General features: G+C 41.3%; 1 protein-coding gene and 1 long non-coding RNA gene across 2 annotated transcripts; one reads left to right on the top strand and one right to left on the bottom strand.

Moving 5' to 3' along the window:
- Window positions 1–506: 506 nt before the first annotated feature.
- LOC117313623 (uncharacterized) lies at window positions 507–2,019 on the bottom strand. The gene is made up of 2 exons (XR_004528188.2): window positions 1,883–2,019; window positions 507–1,070 (listed from the first exon to the last, which is right to left on the bottom strand). It is a non-coding gene; the product is annotated as an uncharacterized lncRNA (long non-coding RNA).
- Window positions 1,325–13,705, top strand: ZC3HAV1L (ZC3HAV1 like). The gene is made up of 4 exons (XM_004316052.4): window positions 1,325–2,230; window positions 3,217–3,352; window positions 7,539–7,797; window positions 8,991–13,705. Exons 1-4 carry the CDS (start codon window positions 1,851–1,853, stop codon window positions 9,125–9,127), a joined length of 912 nt encoding a protein of 303 aa, XP_004316100.3. The 5' UTR covers window positions 1,325–1,850; the 3' UTR covers window positions 9,128–13,705.
- Window positions 13,706–19,356: the final 5,651 nt, after the last annotated feature.

Genomic DNA, 19,356 nt, shown 5'->3' with positions numbered 1-19,356 from the left:
TGCTACTCCCCAAGGTTCTATCCTCCCATCTCTGTTCCTCACTTTATTTGTGCTGAGTGACCTTATCAACTCTCACAGCTCCAATTACTAGTACTCTGATGTCACTCAAATAGATAGTCTCTTCAATCTTTCTTAAGCTCTTGACTTGTAAATACACCTGCCCACTGAGCATCTTCTCTTGGATTGCCCACTGCAAACAACACCATAAAAATTGAGATGATAATCCCTCAACTCCTGTTTCTCTTCTGTTATTCCTTATCCTGTCCTGCTTTTCTAGAAATCCATTCTCATTACTGCCAGGGATCTTTCTAAAACACCTATCCTACATTAGAAGTGTTAAGGAAAGTTACAGTTAACTTTTGTTAATTATGAAAATGATGTTAGGATTATGTAGGAAAATTTACCATATTTAAAAGTCATGCCTACTGAAGTATTTAGGATTGAATTATCTGGAAATTGAAATTGAAACTTACAAGTTCTCAGCCAAAACAATCAGGCAAATAAAATAGGACGAAGTGTTAAGATTTTATAACACGAGGAAATAGATATATATGGGTGCTTATTTCACTGTCCTCTTAATTTCCTGCTTGAAAAATTGTCTACTACAAATTTTTTTAAAAAACAAAAACAAAATAAAAAACACCTATCCTACAATATAGCCAGGCACTGTTTTTAAGTGTTGGGGATACAGCAAGGAGTAAGACACACAAAATTCCTGCTTTCACACGTTTGAATTCTACAAATATATAAGTAAGAAGAAAGACATGAGTGATAAGTTCCATGCAGAGACCTGGGTGCTACTTTAGGAAGGGCCTTGCTAAAGAGAAGACATTTAAGCTCAGAGTTGAATGACAAAAAGGAGACATCTAGAAAGGGGTGCGGGGGAGCATTCCAGGCAGAGGGATCCCCGTCACTTGCCAGCGGAAATTCCTTCAGTAGCTTCCCAAAGTCTTCCGTAAATCCAAATTTCTTAACACGGCAGAGAAGGTCTTCTGGCATCTGGAAGCTAAAGTGGCCTTCCTCTTTGGCTTCTTTATGTGACATTAGCTCGTTTAATCCTCACAACCGCCCTGTTAAGACAGCAACTCGGCTAGTTGAGTTCCTCAATTATGTTTTATTCATCTTTATACTCTGTTGCTGCATTAGCGGTTGGCTCAAAAATAGTCATTAAATCAGCGTGGTGTTGGGCAAAAAGATAGTTCCTTAGTAAATGTACAGGTCTAAACAGGTGCTGTCCAACAGAAATATAAAGTGAGCCATTTTACATTTTCTCATAGCTACATTAGAAGTAAAAGAAACAGATGAAATTATAATAACGTTTTATTTAAATATTATCAGTTTAACATCATGAATATGAAGCTTACACTCTGCATTCTAAAGTTTCCAAATCCGGTGTGTGTGTATTTCACACTTGAAGCACGTTCCAACTCGCACTGGTCACATTTCAAATGCTCAACTGTGGCTGGTGGCTAGGTCCTGAGGTCTTCCTCTCCCAGCTACCTAACGCCGTCCAGCTAGGCAACTTCTACCACATTCCCTGTTTCATCTTCTTTGTAGCCCTTACCAGTATCTCAGATTCCCCCCGACTCTACGAGCCCCTCCAGACGAGGACTTAACCTTGAAGGGTGCCTGGCGCAGAGCAGGCGCTCAATCAAGTCTGTCCCCGCCCGATCCGCGCCCAGGGTGGACCCAGGCCCCGGGTCCCGCCTCTCTGCGCCGCGGCCCGCGGGCGGCCGCCCCTCGCCCACCCTCCCCCCCGGCCCGCCCCGGGAACGGGGTTTGTAGTCGTGGACGTGACTGGGAGGAGTCTGCCCGCCTCGGATTTCCGCACAAGGAGCCGGGCCGCGACCATGGCGGAGCCCACGGTATGCTCGTTCCTCACCAAGGTGCTGTGCGCCCACGGCGGCCGCATGTTCCTGCAGGATCTGCGCGGCCACGTGGAGCTCTCGGAGGCCCGGCTGCGGGACGTGCTGCGCCAGGCCGGGCCCGACCGCTTCCTGCTGCAGGAGGTGGAGGTGCGGGAGGACCCGTGGGACGCCGAGGCCGAGGTGGCGGCCGGCGAGGGCTGCGCGGGCGGCGGCGGCGGCGGCGGCCCCTCGGCCTGGCGGGTTGTGGCTGTGTCCTCCGCGCGCCTCTGCGCTCGCTACCAGCGCGGCGAGTGCCAGGCCTGCGACCAGCTGCACCTCTGCCGCCGCCACATGATGGGCAAGTGCCCGAACCGCGACTGCTGGTGAGGCTGCGGACGGGTCGGGGCGGCGGGCGGGACGCGGCGGTCAGGGCGCACGGGCCGCGGGCCTGGCCTGGCCAGCCGGAAGCGGGACCCAGCTAAGCAGTAAGAAAAGGGGTCGTTGGTCCGGGCCTGACACCCCCCTCCGGAAGGGCGGAAGGAAAGCCCCGGGAAGGGGCCTCTCAGGGTCCTTCGCTGGGAGGCCTCCCCGCGCTCCCAGCTGCGGAATGAGGCGGAAGATCGTCGGGACTTGGACTTCTCAACAGCTTCCCCCGCCCCACATTGCAGCTTCTTCCCCCCCCCCCCCCGCCCCCCGAGATCTTCCACAGCACGGCCGGAATAAACAGGTTGGGACTTTTGCGTTCATTTCCACCAGTGGCCCTTTGGGGGCCATTTGAGGACCCCATGAGATTCATGGATCCTTTATCCAGAGATCGGCCCTTCCCACTTGAGCACAGTTTTACAGACGCGAGTCTGTGCTCTCTAGGTTTAGAAAGAGCGGTTTACTTTGCCTCCCCCGCTCCAGGAAACTGAGGGCTGGATGATTTGGAAGAGGTCGTTAGAGGTGGCCTCCTAACTCCAGTCTTCCTCGGTTTCCTCTAGCCCCCCAAAGCGGAGTGGGGGGAGGAGGCATGAGGCATGCTTTCTGTTTAAGGTTGGTGGATGGTGGGGTGCGCAGCCGCTTGGGGTGGAGAAGGCCCAGTGCGGTCCTCTGCAGAACCCACCCACGGGCACCCTCTGTCAAGGCAGATGACTGGGGGAGGGGTCCCTTTGGCCTTAAAGCATCCTCATTCAGAATTAAATGGCTCTGGGAGGGGAGTTGCTTCATCCCAGCTTTCTTATTATCAGAGCTTATTAGACTGTAGTATCCATGGGTTCATGGAAAATTGCATAACTTCACCTGCAAGTTGAAAGTGACCCTAGGGAAGGGATTTGACAGTCTGGCCCCTCCTTCATCTGGGCCTCTGATCTAGACCTTTGTGTTCTAGGTCTACCTGCACCCTTTCTCATGATATCCACATACCTGTCAACATCCAAGTCCTGAAAAACCAGGGACTGTTTGGTCTCAATGAGGCCCAGCTTCGGATCCTTCTTTTGCAGAATGACCCCTGCCTTTTACCAGAGGTGAGTCACTAAGGAGTCACCCTCATATTGTCTGCACCTTGAAAAAAGTCAGGGGAGAACATCAACAATCTGCTTACAGAGGACAGCCTGAGGGGAAGGGGGGGTGGGTATGATACAGTGCTGGCCTTTCTGCAGTCTATGATTTTATTGGGCTTTTATACACAAGAAGTGTGGTATAGAAATAATAATAATGGCTACTGTTTTTTTTGAGTTCTTACTGAATGCTGAGTAATTCGTATACCTTAGCTGATTAATAATAGCCTATGAGTGAGGTATGCCTGTCCCCATTTTACAGGGGAGGCAACTGAGGCTCGATTAAATAACTTGCCCAGGGTCACATAGAAAATGGCAGATTTGAATTTAGTTTTGTCTGATTACGAAGCCTGTGTTCTGTGAATTACCTGTTTATACTTTTGTTGACTTTTCTATCCAGGCGTTTGTCTTTTCCTGTTAATTCATAAGATGTCTTTAACGATACAGATCCCTTTTTTGGTCACATTTGTTACAAATATCCCCCCCATTTACTTTTTGGGGGCTTTAGATATTAATTTGGATTGTTTTGGAACTACATTATGTTGTTCCAAAGGTACCCATTATAACTGCTATAATGGCAGAATGAGTACATTTGTATCTGTTTAGCTATACACAAAGAATTTTTTAAACGGAAGGGTTGGAATCCCCAAAGAAAGTATTACGAGAGATCTTGGCAGGAAGGGAGAGGAGGATGCGGCAGCTATAGGGGGGCGGGGGGGGCGGTCTGTTTTGTCTCAGAGAGAAGGGGCAGTGCAACTTCTGTTTACCTTTAGTGTTGATGAGTTTTTTTGACTTATAGAAGCTTAACATTTTTCGGTTGTTAAACTTAATGCATTTTTTTCTTTATGGCTTCTACCCGAGTACCCTGGGTCCAGCCTCATCTTGTCATACTAGACTATGTCAGTGTTCTGTGAGCAGTTGATGGGTTAGCTGCATTTAAGATAGGAGCCTGCCTTCGGTCTAATCATCTGGAACTGGAGGTGTGTGGCATGTGGCACAAAACACGGCCACTTAGGCAGCAGGGACCTTGGACAAGCACAGTGGATGAGGCAGGAGTGGTACCTCACGTCTCGTGTGTGAAAATGCCTGGTGATTCCTTTCTGCCACACTCCTAAAGATTCAGTATGTAATATAGGTACAGTACACATAAAAAATCAATAAGGGGCAAGTATTGTGATATTGTGATTTATAATAAGAAATATATATTTGGTCTTTGTCTCTGCCCCTGGCACAGAGTTCCTAAGACCCTTGGAATTTCCTAAATTATTTTTTTAACTTTTTATTTTATATTGGATTATAGTTGATTAACAATGTAGTGATAGTTTCAGGTGTACAGCAGAGTGATTCAATTATACATATACATGTATCTATTTTTTTCATATTGTTTTCCCATTTAGGTTGTTACATAATATTGAGCAGAGTTTCCTGTGCTATACAGTAGGTCCTTGTTGGTTATCCATTTTACTTTTTTTAAAAATTAATTAATTTATTTACTTATTAATTTCTGGCTGTGTTGGGTCTTCGTTGCTGCGCGTGGGCTTTCTCTAGTTGTGGTGAGCAGGGGCTGCTCTTCGTTGCGGTGAGCGGGCTTCTCACTGCAACGGCTTCTCCTGTTGCAGAGCACAGGCTCTAGGTGCGCGGGCTTCAGTAGTTGCAGCACCTGGGCTCAGTATTTGTGGTGTGCGGGCTTCAGTAGTTGTGGTACACAGGCTTAGTTGCTCCGTGGCATGTGGGATCTGCCCGCACCAGGGCTCGAACCCATGTCCCGTTGGCAGGCGGATTCTTAACCTCTGCACTACCAGGGAAGTCCCTGGTTATCCATTTTAAATATAACAGTGTGTACATTTCAAACGTGAGAGCGATAAAAAGTGACTTTTGTTATGTTCATATGGTGACTTTTGGAAAGCCTCTAGGTAACCTAGGGATGGGAGCTGGTTTCCCTAATAACCAGTCATGTGATTAGAAGGTTGGAACTTTCAGTCCCACTCCCACCTCCTGGGAGGGAAAAGGGCCTAGAGATTGAGTTCAATAACCAATGGCCCGTGATTTAAACAATCATGCCTATGTAATGAAGCCTCCATAAAAAACCCAAAAGGATGGCTTTAGGAGAGCTTCCAGGTTGGTGAACATGTGGAGGTGCCGGGAGAGTGGCGCCCAGATAAAGCATGGAAGCTCCACACCCTTTCCCACATACCTTGCCCTATGCATCTCTTCCATCCAACTATTCCTGAGTTATATATCCTTTTATAATAAACTGGGCATAGAGACTCAAACCATCATATCTTAAAATATAAACTACTTTCATTAAACTGTGTGATACTGGTTCCAGAATGTACAGGAGATCAAAGAAAACAGATCCTAGACCTAGCCCCCAAGTCAGAATAATCTATTGCTTCAAGATTTACTAGAGCTGAGCAATTAAGACCATATGTGCTTAATACTGTCTTGTAGAAGCCTTAACTTACACTCATTTTGTGAGTTTTTTTACATTTTTATTTTAATGCTTATATTTTTCAAAAAACTGTTCTGGCTTCCTGTTTCTTTTTTTCATTAATTGATTCTCACTTCTTTCCTTTTTCAGATGAGCTTTGGAATCATTCAAATTCCTAAAACTATTTTATAGGAATTCTTTGGGGGAGGTAGGAATTGCACTAAAATTATGGGTTCATTTTAGAAAATTGGCATCACAATCACAGGCAGCATACCGTGTTTTGGCTTACTGATTGAAGTATAATTGATGTGCAGTATTATGTTGGTTTCATATGTGTGACGTTTAAATACATATGGAATGATCACCATGGTAAGTCTAATAATCATCTGTCTGCATACAAAGTTATTACAGTATTATTGACCATATTCTTTATGCTGTATATTATATCACCATGACTTTAAAAAAATTTTTTATTGGAGTATAGTTGATTTACAATGTTGTGTTAGATTCTGCTGTACAGCAAAGTGAATCAGTTTTACAAACACATATATCCACTCTTCTTTAGATTCTTTTCCCATGTAGGTCATTACGGAGTATTGAGTAGAGTTCCCTGTGCTATGCAGTAGGTCCTTATTAGTTATGTTTTATATATAGTAGTCTGTATATGTCAATCCCAATCTCCCAATTTATCCCTCCTCCTTTCCCCTCTGGTAACCATAAGTTGTTTTTTTTTTTTTACATCTGTGACTCTATTTCTGTTTTGTAAATAAGTTCATTTGTATCATGTTTTTAGATTCCACATATAAGCAGTATCATATGATATCTTTGTCTTACTTACTTCACTCAGTATGACAATCTCTGGATCCATACGTGTTGCTGCAGATGGCATTATTTCATTCTTTTTTTTTTATGGCTGAGTAATACTGCATTGCATGTATGTACCACATCTTCTTTATCCATTCCTCTGTTGATGGACATTTAGGTTGCTTCCATGTCCTGGCTGTTGTAAATAGTGCTGCAATGAACATTGGGGTGCATGTATCTTTTCGAATTACGGTTTTCTCTGGATATATGCCTAGGAGTGGGATTGCTGGATCATATGGTAGCTCTAGTTTTAGTGTCCATACTGTTCTCCATAATGATTGTACCAATTTACATTCCCACCAACAGTGTAGGAGGGTTCCCTTTTCTCCACACCCTTTCCAGCATTTATTTGTAGATTTTTTGATGATGGCCATTCTGACAGGTATGAGGTGATACTTCATTGTAGTTTTCATTTGCATTTCTCTAATAATTCGTGATGTTGAGCATCTTTTCATGTGTCTCTTGGCCATCTGTATGTCTTCTTTGGAGAAGTGTCTATTTAGATCTTCTGCCCACTTTTTTTTTTTTTTTTTTTTTTTTTTTTTTGGGGTACGCGGGCCTCTCACTGTTGTGGCCTCTCCCGTTGCGGAGCACAGGCTCCGGACGCGCAGGCTCAGTGGCCATGGCTCACAGACCCAGCCGCTCCGCGGCATGTGGGATCCTCCTAGACCGGGGCACGAACCCGCGTCCCCTGCATTGGCAGGCGGACTCTCAACCACTGCGCCACCAGGGAAGCCCCCATGATGATTTTAATAGCCACTGATGATCAGAAGGTGCCATTTAGAGAAGCTGTCCTTTATTGGCTTAAGAGATACAGTGAAAATGAATGTCCTAAGTGTTGCTTCACTTCTGTACCAGGTCTGTTTGCTCTACAACAAAGGTGAAGCCCTGTATGGTTACTGCAACCTCAAGGATAAATGCAACAAGTTTCACGTGTGCAAGTCCTTTGTCAGGGGAGAGTGCAGGCTGCCGAAGTGCAAGCGGTCTCATCAGCTAATTCACGCTACATCCCTGCAGCTGCTGCAGGACCAAGGATTGAATATTCCAAGTGTCGTTAATTTTCAGATAATTGCTACCTACAAGCACATGAAGCTGCACAAGATGCTTGAAAATAAAGGTGAGACTCTCAGAGGTAGACAAAACACTGTCAACAGTGTAGTGCTGAGCTGAGAGTGAGTCTGGGGAAAAAGCACTTCCTAGGTTAATTGCTGCTCTGTCCTTGGGGAAGCTTCATCAGTCAACATTCTATGATATGGAGCTGTGGTTCTAACCAAAGGAGGGAAGGGATGGAGTTTATTTTCAGCGCTGCCAGCTAATAGCCTCTGCCCAAGTGTTTGAACAGTGTAGCTCCTCGGTAAGTTGGGGGTCAGGAAGTAGGAAGAACAGTCTTAACCGCTTTGGTAGGTGAAAAGAGGAGGGAGGTGGGCTAGTGACTAGAATCTAGGTAAGGATAATGTAGGGATGGCTTTCTTTCATTAAATTGAGTTAAAGTTTTTTCTTAAATTTTTAGGAAATTTTAACGACATTACAGAAGAATTTGGAAAATAGAGAGTAAAAATAAAAATCACATATGACTCCACTCACTCTAATCCATAATAATTGGTACTATTTAATTATAGGCCCTTCAGTCCTGTTACTAGAAAATACTAGTCCAGTGGTGGTCAAAGTCTGCATTAGTTTAGTATCTTTCGTTTTCACGTTCTACTGCATCATAAATATCTTCTCATATTGCCACATAGTCTGTCCTTTTTTAAGGTCTATAAAGTGTGGCTTGGTTTTCTTAAATCACAATGCAAGAGTACTTATTCCATTAGATTTGCTTATAGCTGAAAATCAGTTTCATTGGGTGGTGGGCTTTGGAGAATTGCTGATAGGAAAACCAGATCATCAAAGTCAGAGTCCCTAAGCTTTACTATGGAATTTTCTTGTGTTGGGATGGTAGTGGCCGACTATGAGTGGTGGTTTGAAGGTAGGGAGGGTTCTGCATGTACCAGTGTCAGAGGCTGTGTAGTTGTGTCCCTAAATGGTGGCAGGGACATTCTGCCCTGTACTGTGGGTAGGGCCTGTTATTCTCTTGATCTGGTCTTGTTTAGTGGGTCTCTCCTAGCTATGAAATGTGACTTTCTGCTTGCTGTTGAGATATATAAATATATATGTATATTTTACTCCGGAAGACACGAACTCTCCAAATACAAAGTGTTGGGAATTTTATCGGTGATCTGATTAGCTGGGCTGATGATCCCAACGTAGAATGAAATTTAGAGTAAAGGGGTATGTCAGGAAACCTCATCTTTTTCTTCTTCTTTTTAGATAATTCAGCTTCTTCTGCTGAGCATTCCCAGGGCCTTGAGAAACAAGGAGTACACGTAGCTAGGGCTGCAGAGGCTGGTCCTCTGGTCTCTGGCCCTGCTGCGTCAGCCAAGAAGCCATGTGCAGGTAAACCTTAGAGGATGTCAGCGAAATAAGAAGAACGTTGTCCAATTGGAAGGTCTGAAAACAAAGCTTCTGTTGAGATTTAATTTGTAACCATTCACTCATTTAATCGTTTATTAATAATAGCCATAATGATACCTACCTCACAGGTGGTGGTGAGAATTAAAGAAGATGGAGAAGGAGAAAATACCAGATTGGGAGGATAAAATTGGGGGTGCGTGGTTGAGGATGAGGTTAGACATTGAACAGGCAAAGGGAGAGTAAAACCTGAGAGTAGATGAGGTCAGTCCTGGGCAAATCCTGCAGTTCCTGAGAGCTTTCCCCGGGCTGGCCGGCCAGAGCTCTTAAAGGGGCAGGCTCCTGCGGACTTGTTCTGAGACCCAGCCAAGTGCTTTTCTGTACGCCCATATACATAGTTTTTACATTGTGGTATTCAGGGACTACATACACTTTATGCTCTTTTTTTTTTTTTTTTGCTTAATATTCCATAAGCATCTCTCCATATTTGTTCACATTTATCATGTGTAATCATTTTCATGCACAGATACACTAATGTATCATCGTTTGCTTAACTAGTTCCATTATTCTGGGATATTTTGATTCTAACAAATTTTGAATATAACTCTTTTTTTAAAATCCACACAATATTAAGTTTTTACGTTATTCTTTACTTTTGCTTCACGTATAGTTGCTGAATGATACTCTTGATTTTCATTTCTTTAAAAATACATGCGGGAATTCCCTGGCGGTCCAGTGGTTAGGACTCTGTGCTTCCATTGCAGGGGGCATGGGTTAAAAAAAAAATATATATATATATATATATATATATATATATGCAAGTAAATATTCTTCCGTATGTCTTCTTTCCATGTGTCTTTATTTTGTGTAGTTTGTACATGCCCTTTAATTGCTGGGGCCCTCCTCTGTGCTGATGTGACTTGGCCTTTAATAGGCTCCTTAATTTTCGTAAAAGCATGTTGACTGGATATGATATGATATCCAACTCTCGTGGATCCATCCTTGGCCGACACTGCAGAGTATATAACTTACGGGTGCTCACCAGAGACTTCTACCTCACTCTGTGTACTCTCCATTTCTTTTACCAAAGTCTCAGATTCCTGTAGTATGAAGGATGCGTAGCTCATACATTCCTCTAAGTCGTATCCATTCTTTCTGTGATCAGGATGGACCATCAGAAATCTATATACCTCGCCCATTCCATACTGACTTCTCCCTTCCCCCCTTCTCTCTGCCCCCTGCCCACCCAGCTGTCTCTTTTTACTTGTACCTGGTGTTTATTTCCTTGTTTTCATCAAGGGGTACCACAGAGAAGCAGCTTTGTGAAATTCTTTCCTGTGGTTGTTGTATTAATAGCCACAAATGTTGGTGTGTAAAATTTTTTTTCTTTTTTTTAATTTAACTGTCTGACAATAACATAACATTTGAGAAATAGGGCCAACGTAGTGAGCTTTTCATCAGGCTAAATTTATTTAACTTAGATTTTTTTTTTTTTTTTTCGGTACGCGGGCCTCTCACCGTTGTGGCCTCTCCCGTGGCGGAGCACAGGCTCCGGACGCGCAGGCTCAGCGGCCACGGCTCACGGGCCCAGCCGCTCTGCTGCATGTGGCATCTTCCCGGACCGGGGCACGAACCCGTGTCCCCTGCATCGGCAGGCGGACTCTCAACCACTGCGCCACCAGGGAAGCCCCTAGAAAGTTTTTAATCATGAAAACTTTTCTTTTCCATTGGGGGAGGTGTGCAAAACTGTCCTTTTTAAAGTGAGAAGGTGCTGTGTTTTCTCCTAATGGACAGTAAGAGCCACGCAACTTATGTTAAGCTCTTCATTTTGCTTGCCAACAACAGTATTTCTGAAAGCTCTTACGTTTTGCGTATTTGCTTCTTTTTTCTTAGTTACAATTTCTCCGGTGCTAATTAAAAAATTATCTTTATATTTTATTATTATTATTTACGTTTTATTCTTTTACTGTTATATTTCTTTTGTAAGCCATGTTAAATCCTTAATGGAAACAGTATAGTGTATAAATGCATATTCTTTACATTAAAAGACTTAGTAGATTTTTACATTATTGTGTTTTATATATATATATATATATATATATATTTTTTTTTTTTTTTTTTTTTTTGGCCGTTCGCGGACCTCTCACTACTGTGGCCTCTCCTGTTGCGGAGCACAGGCTCCGGACGCGCAGGCTCAGTGGCCATGGCTCACGGGCCCAGCCGCTCTGCGGCATGTGGGATCTTCCCGGACCACCGGGGCACGAACCCGTGTTCCCAGCATCGGCAAGCGGACTCTCAACCATTGTGCCACCAGGGAAGCCCCTCTTTTTATATATCTTATAATTATGCCTTTATATATGAAGTTGTTGACCCTTTGTAATCTTTGTTGCAATATTTTATTCAATTCTATAATATTGCATTTTAATCTTAGTTCCATTGGTATTCATCCTATAAAAACATTTTATGTAATCATACCTGTCTCTTATTTTAATTTGATGGTTCAGCTGTTAGAGAGTTATCAGATTAGAATTTCTTTGGCAGTTTATCAGGGCTTATGAGATGAAGCTGCACATCTGTAGGCTTCACAGATTCCAAATACCCTAAATTGAATAACTGACTTTCCTCCAGACTTGTTCCTCCTTTTGTTCTTTATTTTGGAGTGTCAGCACCAAATGACTTAAGCCAAAAACCTGCAAATTGTCCTATACTTTTCCTTTCTTCTTATTCCCTGTGTCAGATTGGTTACCCCGTGTTGCAGAATTTTCCACTTTAAAAATCTTGCAAATTTTTATCCTCTCTACCCCTTTCTTTCCATCCCCAACACACTGCCTTTTTCTAAACCCTCATCACCTCTTGCATTTAATTTACAGATTCATAACTCAGTGGTTTTCAAGTCTGTCTTGGGAGAGTTTTTTGTAGGAAGTGCGAGATGGACCCCTGTTCCACTTCAAGGATGGTACCCCCATCGTAATTTTTAATATAATAGGCTTTTGTGGATGTCATTGATCTGCTTACCACCCTTCTCTCCCCCTGCTGCCTGGTTGACCTTTTGAAATGCAGACCTAATCGTATTGCTTTTTTCTGCCATAACCTTCATTGGTCCCCATCACGGAGGATAGAAGTCATAAAACTCAAATCCCTACAGGGACTAGAAAGTTAAGATAAATGGATAAAGTGAGGTGGATGTGAGAGGAATGGGGGAATAGAGGAAGTGCCGTGGCAAACTGTCCCATCTAAAAGGGACAACTGCCTCTTGCTTCCACGTGGGAATGCGGGGCCCAATTTGACGTATCATCCAATTTGTCAAAAGCAGCCACAAATCCAGAAATTTTTATGATAAATTTTCTGATTTTAAAATATTGACTTTTAATTGAGTTCTTAAAATGCAGCCCAATATTGCGTGTATTGACCTACTTGCAGTTTTGGGGATGTGCCATTTTATCTTGTGACTCTATTTGCAAATGATGCTCCCCGTAAGTGCCACTCCTTCCCTCCTCCTGCCTCAAAACCTGGCAAAATTAGATTATTTAAAATGTCAGGTTAGCCTTTCCTGACCCCAAGACAGGCAGCTCTCCTAGTGTTCTCAAAGCTCTAGCACTTCGTACATTGCATTGCAATGCTTTTATTCCCCGGCTTTGAGCAAAAACATTATTTACTTTTTTGGTAATTATAACACTTGGTAGTTAAATAGTTTTTGCCGTATAATGAATTAAACTCTGCGTTTGAATCTGTTGATTCAGTATCATATTGCTCTCGTTGATTCTCTTTCTCCTCACATGTTTTTAGTATTCAAAGGATCTTTTTTCCCTGAGGAATGTGTTATATAAGGTAAACATCATTTTGATGCTTCGGTTTGAATTGTCTAGGTCTAAAATTAATTCTTTATGACTTATGTTTATGATACTAACTCTTTCCATCAAGGAATTAAGTCTTCATTATTGACGTATTTCTTGATTTCTTTCATTATAATTTGTTCATGTTTTTGTCTAGGTCATGAATATCCCTTATTGCATAAATTCTTTCTTGGCTAAATATATCTGTATTGCTACTAAGTATGGGAATCTCTGTCTTCACAATGCTATTGATTTTCAAAATATTTGTCTTTAGGTGAGTTGTCTTTGTTCTAACAGTATTAGATGGCTTGTCTGGTTTTTTTTTTTTAAATATAAAATTGTAGCTGCAAAAATATTTGTCTTATGTATTTCTATTATATCTTTTTGTTAAATAAAACTGTAATAAGATATTTTTGGATATTTCCTCATTTAATATGAAGTTAATTATTGGTTTTAAACAAATATTCTCTATTATAATAAGGGAAATAACATCCTTTATTCTTGTTTATTAGAAGCTTTTGGTAGGAATTGGTATCTTTTGATATAATCATATAATGTTAATCATTTAAGTTACCTAATATGATTATATTCATGGTTTTCATGATACTAAAACATCCTTAAATTCTTGAGTAAGCTCCACTTGATAATGCCATGTATTCTTTTAATGTATTTTTTATCCTATTTGGTAACTTTCAAGTGTATGCATCTAAACATTCATAAATAAATTTCATTTATATGTTATATGTGTATGTAATAATTGCCTTTTTATTGCTATATTCTCAAAATATAAATTTTATTCTAGGTACTGTTTTGAATTTTTGTAAATTGATTTGTAATGTTATTATAATTTTTTTTTTTTTTTGCGGTACGCAGGCCTCTCACTGTTGTGGCCTCTCCCGTTGCGGAGCACAGGCTCCGGACGCGCAGGCTTAGCGGCCATGGCTCACGGGCCTAGCCGCTCCGTGGCATGTGGGATCTTCCCGGACCGGGGCATGAACCCGTGTCCCCAGCATCAACAGGCGGACTCTCAACCACTGCGCCACCAGGGAAGCCGTATTATAATTTCTATTAAATTTTCTTTACAGCTTTATTGAGATGTAACTGACATATAACATTGTGTAAGTTTAAGGTGTACAAGGTGATGATTTGATACATCTGTATACACACATATATTGCAAAGTGTTTACCACAATAAGGTTAGTTAGCACATCCATCCCCTCACATTCATTATTAGTTTTAAAATAATGTATTATGTATCCTTGAATTACCCTTATTATTTAGGAATATTTTTCCAAAAGAATTTTTTTGGGGGGGGCAAATACAATAATATTGTAGAAATTTTGGAGAATACAGGAATTAAGTATTAAGAAGGAAGTCATATAATCGCCCATAATATGACTGTGTAGAGACAATCACTGTTAATAATGTAGGATATTTCTTTCAGTCTTTTTCCATGCACATATTCTTAAATATTGAGAGTATACTATAAATACAATTTCATATTATACTCTTCTGGATTGATATTGTTTTGTAAGTATTTACCCACATAATTGAAAGCATTCACAATTATATTTGATAGCTGCATTATAGTTTTTAATGTATCATTTATTAATCATAGTCCTATGGTTGGGCATTTATTATTTGCTACATTTTAGTACACTTGATTTTTTTTTTTTTATTTGGTTGCGCTGGATCTTAATTTTGGCAGGCGGGTTGCTTAGTTGCAGCTCGCCAGCTCCTTAGTTGCAGCATGCAGCCTTCTTAGTTGTGGCATGTGAACTCTTAGCTGCAGCATACATGTGGGATCTAGTTCCCTGACCAGGGATTGAACCCGGGCCCCCTGCATTGGGAGTGCGGAGTCTTAACCACTGTGCCACCAGGGAAGTCCCACACTTGAGTTTTTTAGAGTAGTTTTAGATTTATAACAAAATTAAGAGGCAGGTGCAGAGGTTTCTCATATACCCTCTGCTCCCACAAATGCATAGCCTCTTCCATTATCAAGATCACTCACCAGAATGGTGTATTTTTTAGCAAGGATGCACCTACTTTGTTTTTTTTTAGATGTTTATTTTTAAAGATTAAAAAAATTTATTATTTATTATTATTTTTTTAAGGCAAATCCATTTATTCATTATTTTTGGCTGCATTGGGTCTTTGTTGCTGCACGGAAGCTTTCTCTAGTTGTGGTGAGTGGGGGTTACTCTTCGTTGTCATGCACAGGCTTCTTATTGTGGTGGCTTCTCTTGTTGTGGAGCACAGGCTCTAGGCACACAGGCTTCAGTAGTTGCAGCACACGGGCTCAGTAGTTGCGGCGCGTGGGCTCTAGAGTGCAGGCTCAGTAGGTGTGGCACACGGGCTTAGTTGCTCCGCAGCATGTGGGATCTTCCTGGACCAGGGCTCAAACCCGTGTCCCCTGCATTGGCAGGCAGATTCTTAACCACTGCACCACCAGGGAAGTCCCAGGATGCACCTACACATCATTATCACCCAAAGTCCATAGTTTACCTTAGGGTTCACTCTTAGTGTTGTATATACTATGGGTTTGGATAAAAATATAATGACATATATCCATTATTCTAATATACAGAGTATTTTTACTACCTTAAAAAGTCTCTGTGCTCTGCCTATCATCTCCCCTCCCCTGCCCGGCAAACACTGATCTTTTTATTGTCTCTATAGTTTTGCCTTTTCCAGAATGTCATATGGTTGGAATTACACAGTATGTAGTCTTTTTTTTTTTTTTTGCGGTATGCGGGCCTCTCACCGTTGTGGCCTCTCCCGCTGCGGAGCACAGGCTCCGGACGCACAGGCCCAGCGGCCATGGCTCACGGGCCCAGCCGCTGCGCGGCATGCAGGATCCTCCCGGACCGGGGCACGAACCCGTGTCCTCTAGCATCGGACTCTCCCCCGCCCCTGCAGGCGGACTCGCAGCCACTGCGCCACCAGGGAAGCCCCTGTAGTCTTTTTAGATTGGCTTCTTTCACTTAGTAATATGCATTTAGCTTCCTCCATGTCTTTGGGGGCTCATTTCTTTTTGGTGCTGAATGGTATTTCATTGTCTGGATGTACCACAGTTTATCCATTTACCTACTGAAGGACATCTTGGTTGCTTCCAAGTTTCGGCAGTTATGAATGAAACTGCTATAAATATCCATGTGGATATCCGTGTGGACATAAGTTTTCACGTTCTTTGGGTAAATACCGAGGAGTATGATTGCTAGATCATATGGTAAGAGAATGTTTAGTTTTATAAGAAACCACCAAACTGTCTTCCAAAGTGGCTGTACCACCCTTTTCTTGTCTTGTTGCATTAGCAAGGACTTCAGTTCCACGTTGAAAAGAAGAGCTGAGAGGGGACAACATCGTTGTCTTAAAGCTTTGAGTTTCTCACCGTGAAGTCTGATATTAGTTGTACTTTTTTTGTAGATAGTCCTTATCAAGTTGAGAAAGTTCCCCTCTACTTCCAGTTCACTGAGAGTTTTTATCACTAATGAGTGTTGGATTTTGTCAAATGCTGCTTCTGCATCTATTGATATAATCATGTGGTTTTTCTTTTTCAGTTGGTCAGTGTAATGGATTATGCTGATTGATTTTCAGATGTTGACCCAGCCTTGCATATCTGTGATAAATCCTACTTGGTCATGGTGTATAATTCTTTTCAGACTTTTTTGGATTCGATTTGTTAATATTTTGTTGAGGATTTTTGTACATACGTTCATGAGAGAAATTGGTCTGTAATTTTCTTATTATGTCTTTATCTGGTTTTGGTATTAGGGTAATGTCAGCCTCATAGAATGAGTTAGGGATTATTCCCTCTGCTACTGTTCTCTGAAAGAGATTGTAGAGAATTGGTATAATTTCTTTCTTAAATGTTTTGTAGAAATCACCCATGAACCCATCTCAGCCTGTTGCTTTCTGTTTTGGAAGGTTATTAATTATGGATTCAATTTCTTTATGATCTATATGATTTAAAAAATTAATTACAAGTATTACTTTGATAAACACAACAATATTTTTTAATGTGAAATTTAAAAAAAAACCAACAAATTTCTAACAATGCTGGCAGTCACTGTCTACTGAGCATGATGAACTAGATGTTCACAAATAGGACACGGAGATTTATCCCAGTGATTTTCCTTGCACAGTTCAATAAAGATCAATCTGATATTGACCAATTACTGGTAGAAGTTCTCAGGGAAAGAAACCTGAGTAAGTAGGTGGCACAAGGAGCCAGTTCTCATTTGCTACCTTATTGAGGAAACTAAGACTGTTCTTAAATGGAAAAGAGCTGAAAACATTTTCCATAACATTTGCCTCATTAAAGTGAGGCTAACTGCTAAACTTTGCTTCTTGGTTCATATTTCATTAATTAAAATACTTTACAGATAAAGATACTGATATAATTATGTCATTAAGAAGAACAGTACATTAATGATTCTATATTTGTTTTTTTAATATCAAAGGTTATTCATGTGAATTGAAGGTTTCTAACATGGTTGATGCCCTAAATGTAAAGTCACATTTTTGGAGCTTGTTTCTAAGGTGTAAAGGATGACCTATAAAGTGTAAACACACTTTTTTGTAGTATCTACTGGAACTGCCAAAATCCTCTAAAATACAAATGAAAGCATCTGAAACAAAAGCTTCAACATCAAAAATCAGTAGAAAAATACTCACAGAAAGAGGAATGGGAGAAAATAGCCTGAGACCAATAAAAAAAAATGTAATAGTACAAAAAGAACAAAGCCAAAACCAACTGTAGAAATACAAATTTCAAGCAGAATGTTAGATCTGCTTGGGATCTCTAGAAGAGATCTAGAGGAAAAACAGATTAGGATAAAACTACTTTAATGTGTTTGTAAGTGCTATAAAAATTAAGATAATACTTAAATGTTTTATGCTTAGTAAAAGTATATAACTATATAATTAAGTCTATACTATAGCCAATCAGTAATGCCAAAGATTAATTGAAAAATCAAATTCAAGACACGGAAGGACTGAGTAAGAGAGTTATGGTATTACCAGCACAATTATTGACCTAAGCATTAGGACACGGCAATACAATTGTAGATTTTTTTTTAAACTTTTTTATTGGAGTATAATTGCTTTACAATGGTGTGTTAGTTTCTGCTTTATAACGAAGTGAATCAGTTCTACATATACATACATCCCCATATCTCTTCCCTCTTGCGTCTCCCTCCCTCCCACCCTCCCTATCCCACCCTTCTAGCTGGTCACAAAGCACTGAGCTTATCTCCCTGTGCTATGTGACTGCTTCCCACTAGCTATCTATTTTACATTTGTACATATTTGGACATATATACACTACCACTCTCTCTTTGTCCCAGCTTACCCTTCCACCTCCCCATGTCCTCAAGTCCATTTTCTAGTAGGTCTGCATCCTTATTCCTGTCTTGCCCCTAGTTCTTCATGACCCTTTTTTTTTTTAGATTCCATATATGTGTGTTAGCATACAGTATTTGTTTTTCTCTTTCTGACTTACTTCACTCTGTATGACAGACGCTAGGTCCATCCATCTCACTACAGATAACTCAATTTTGTTTCTTTTTATGGCTGAGTAATATTCCATTGTATGTACATGCCAACAACTGTAGATTAAAAAGAATTTCTGAGGAAGTACTAGACTAGCAGCTTAATCAGGGTTGTAATGAGGAGCATTTCCTAGAATTGGAAACAAAAATAAGCCGAGCTTGAAGTTCAAAAATGTTCCCAGTGTCCTGTCAAATATTATCGTTTAAAACAAGAAATCTGAATAAATATTTTAAATTGTTGAACTTTAATAATAAAGAACGTTTTTGGCAACCAAGAAGGGATAGTTAACATTTAAAGAAATACCAAATAGAATTATTTTGGAACTTGGAATCTACATAAAAGGCCATAGGGCTTCCCCGGTGGCACAGTGGTTAAGAATCCGCCTGCCAATGCAGGGGACAAGGGTTCGAGCCCTGGTCCAGGAAGATCCCACATGCTGCAGAGCAACTAAGCCCGTGTGCCCAACTACTGAGCCTGCACTCTAGAGCCCGCGAGCCACAACTACTGAGCCCGAGGGCCACAAAAACTGAAGCCCACGCACTTAGAGCCCGTGCTCTGCAACAAGAGAAGCCACCCAATGAGAAGCCCGCACACCACAACGAAGAGTAGCCCCCGCTCCCGCAACTAGAGAAAGCCCGCACAGCAACAAAGACCCAACGCAGCCAAAAATAAAAATAAATTAATTAATTTAAAATAAATAAATAAAAGGCCACAGGGACTTAAATCAGTATCCTTAAGATACATAAAGCTAATATGTCTCATCAATGTTGAGAAATCGTGATAATTATAACAGCTTCCATTCACTGTACCTTACCTGTGTGACAAGTACAGTTCTAAGT

The sequence above is a fragment of the Tursiops truncatus genome, chromosome 9, assembly GCF_011762595.2.
Source record: "Tursiops truncatus isolate mTurTru1 chromosome 9, mTurTru1.mat.Y, whole genome shotgun sequence".
NCBI classification, from domain to species: Eukaryota; Metazoa; Chordata; class Mammalia; order Artiodactyla; family Delphinidae; genus Tursiops; species Tursiops truncatus.
This window is presented reverse-complemented; position numbering and strand designations above follow the sequence as displayed.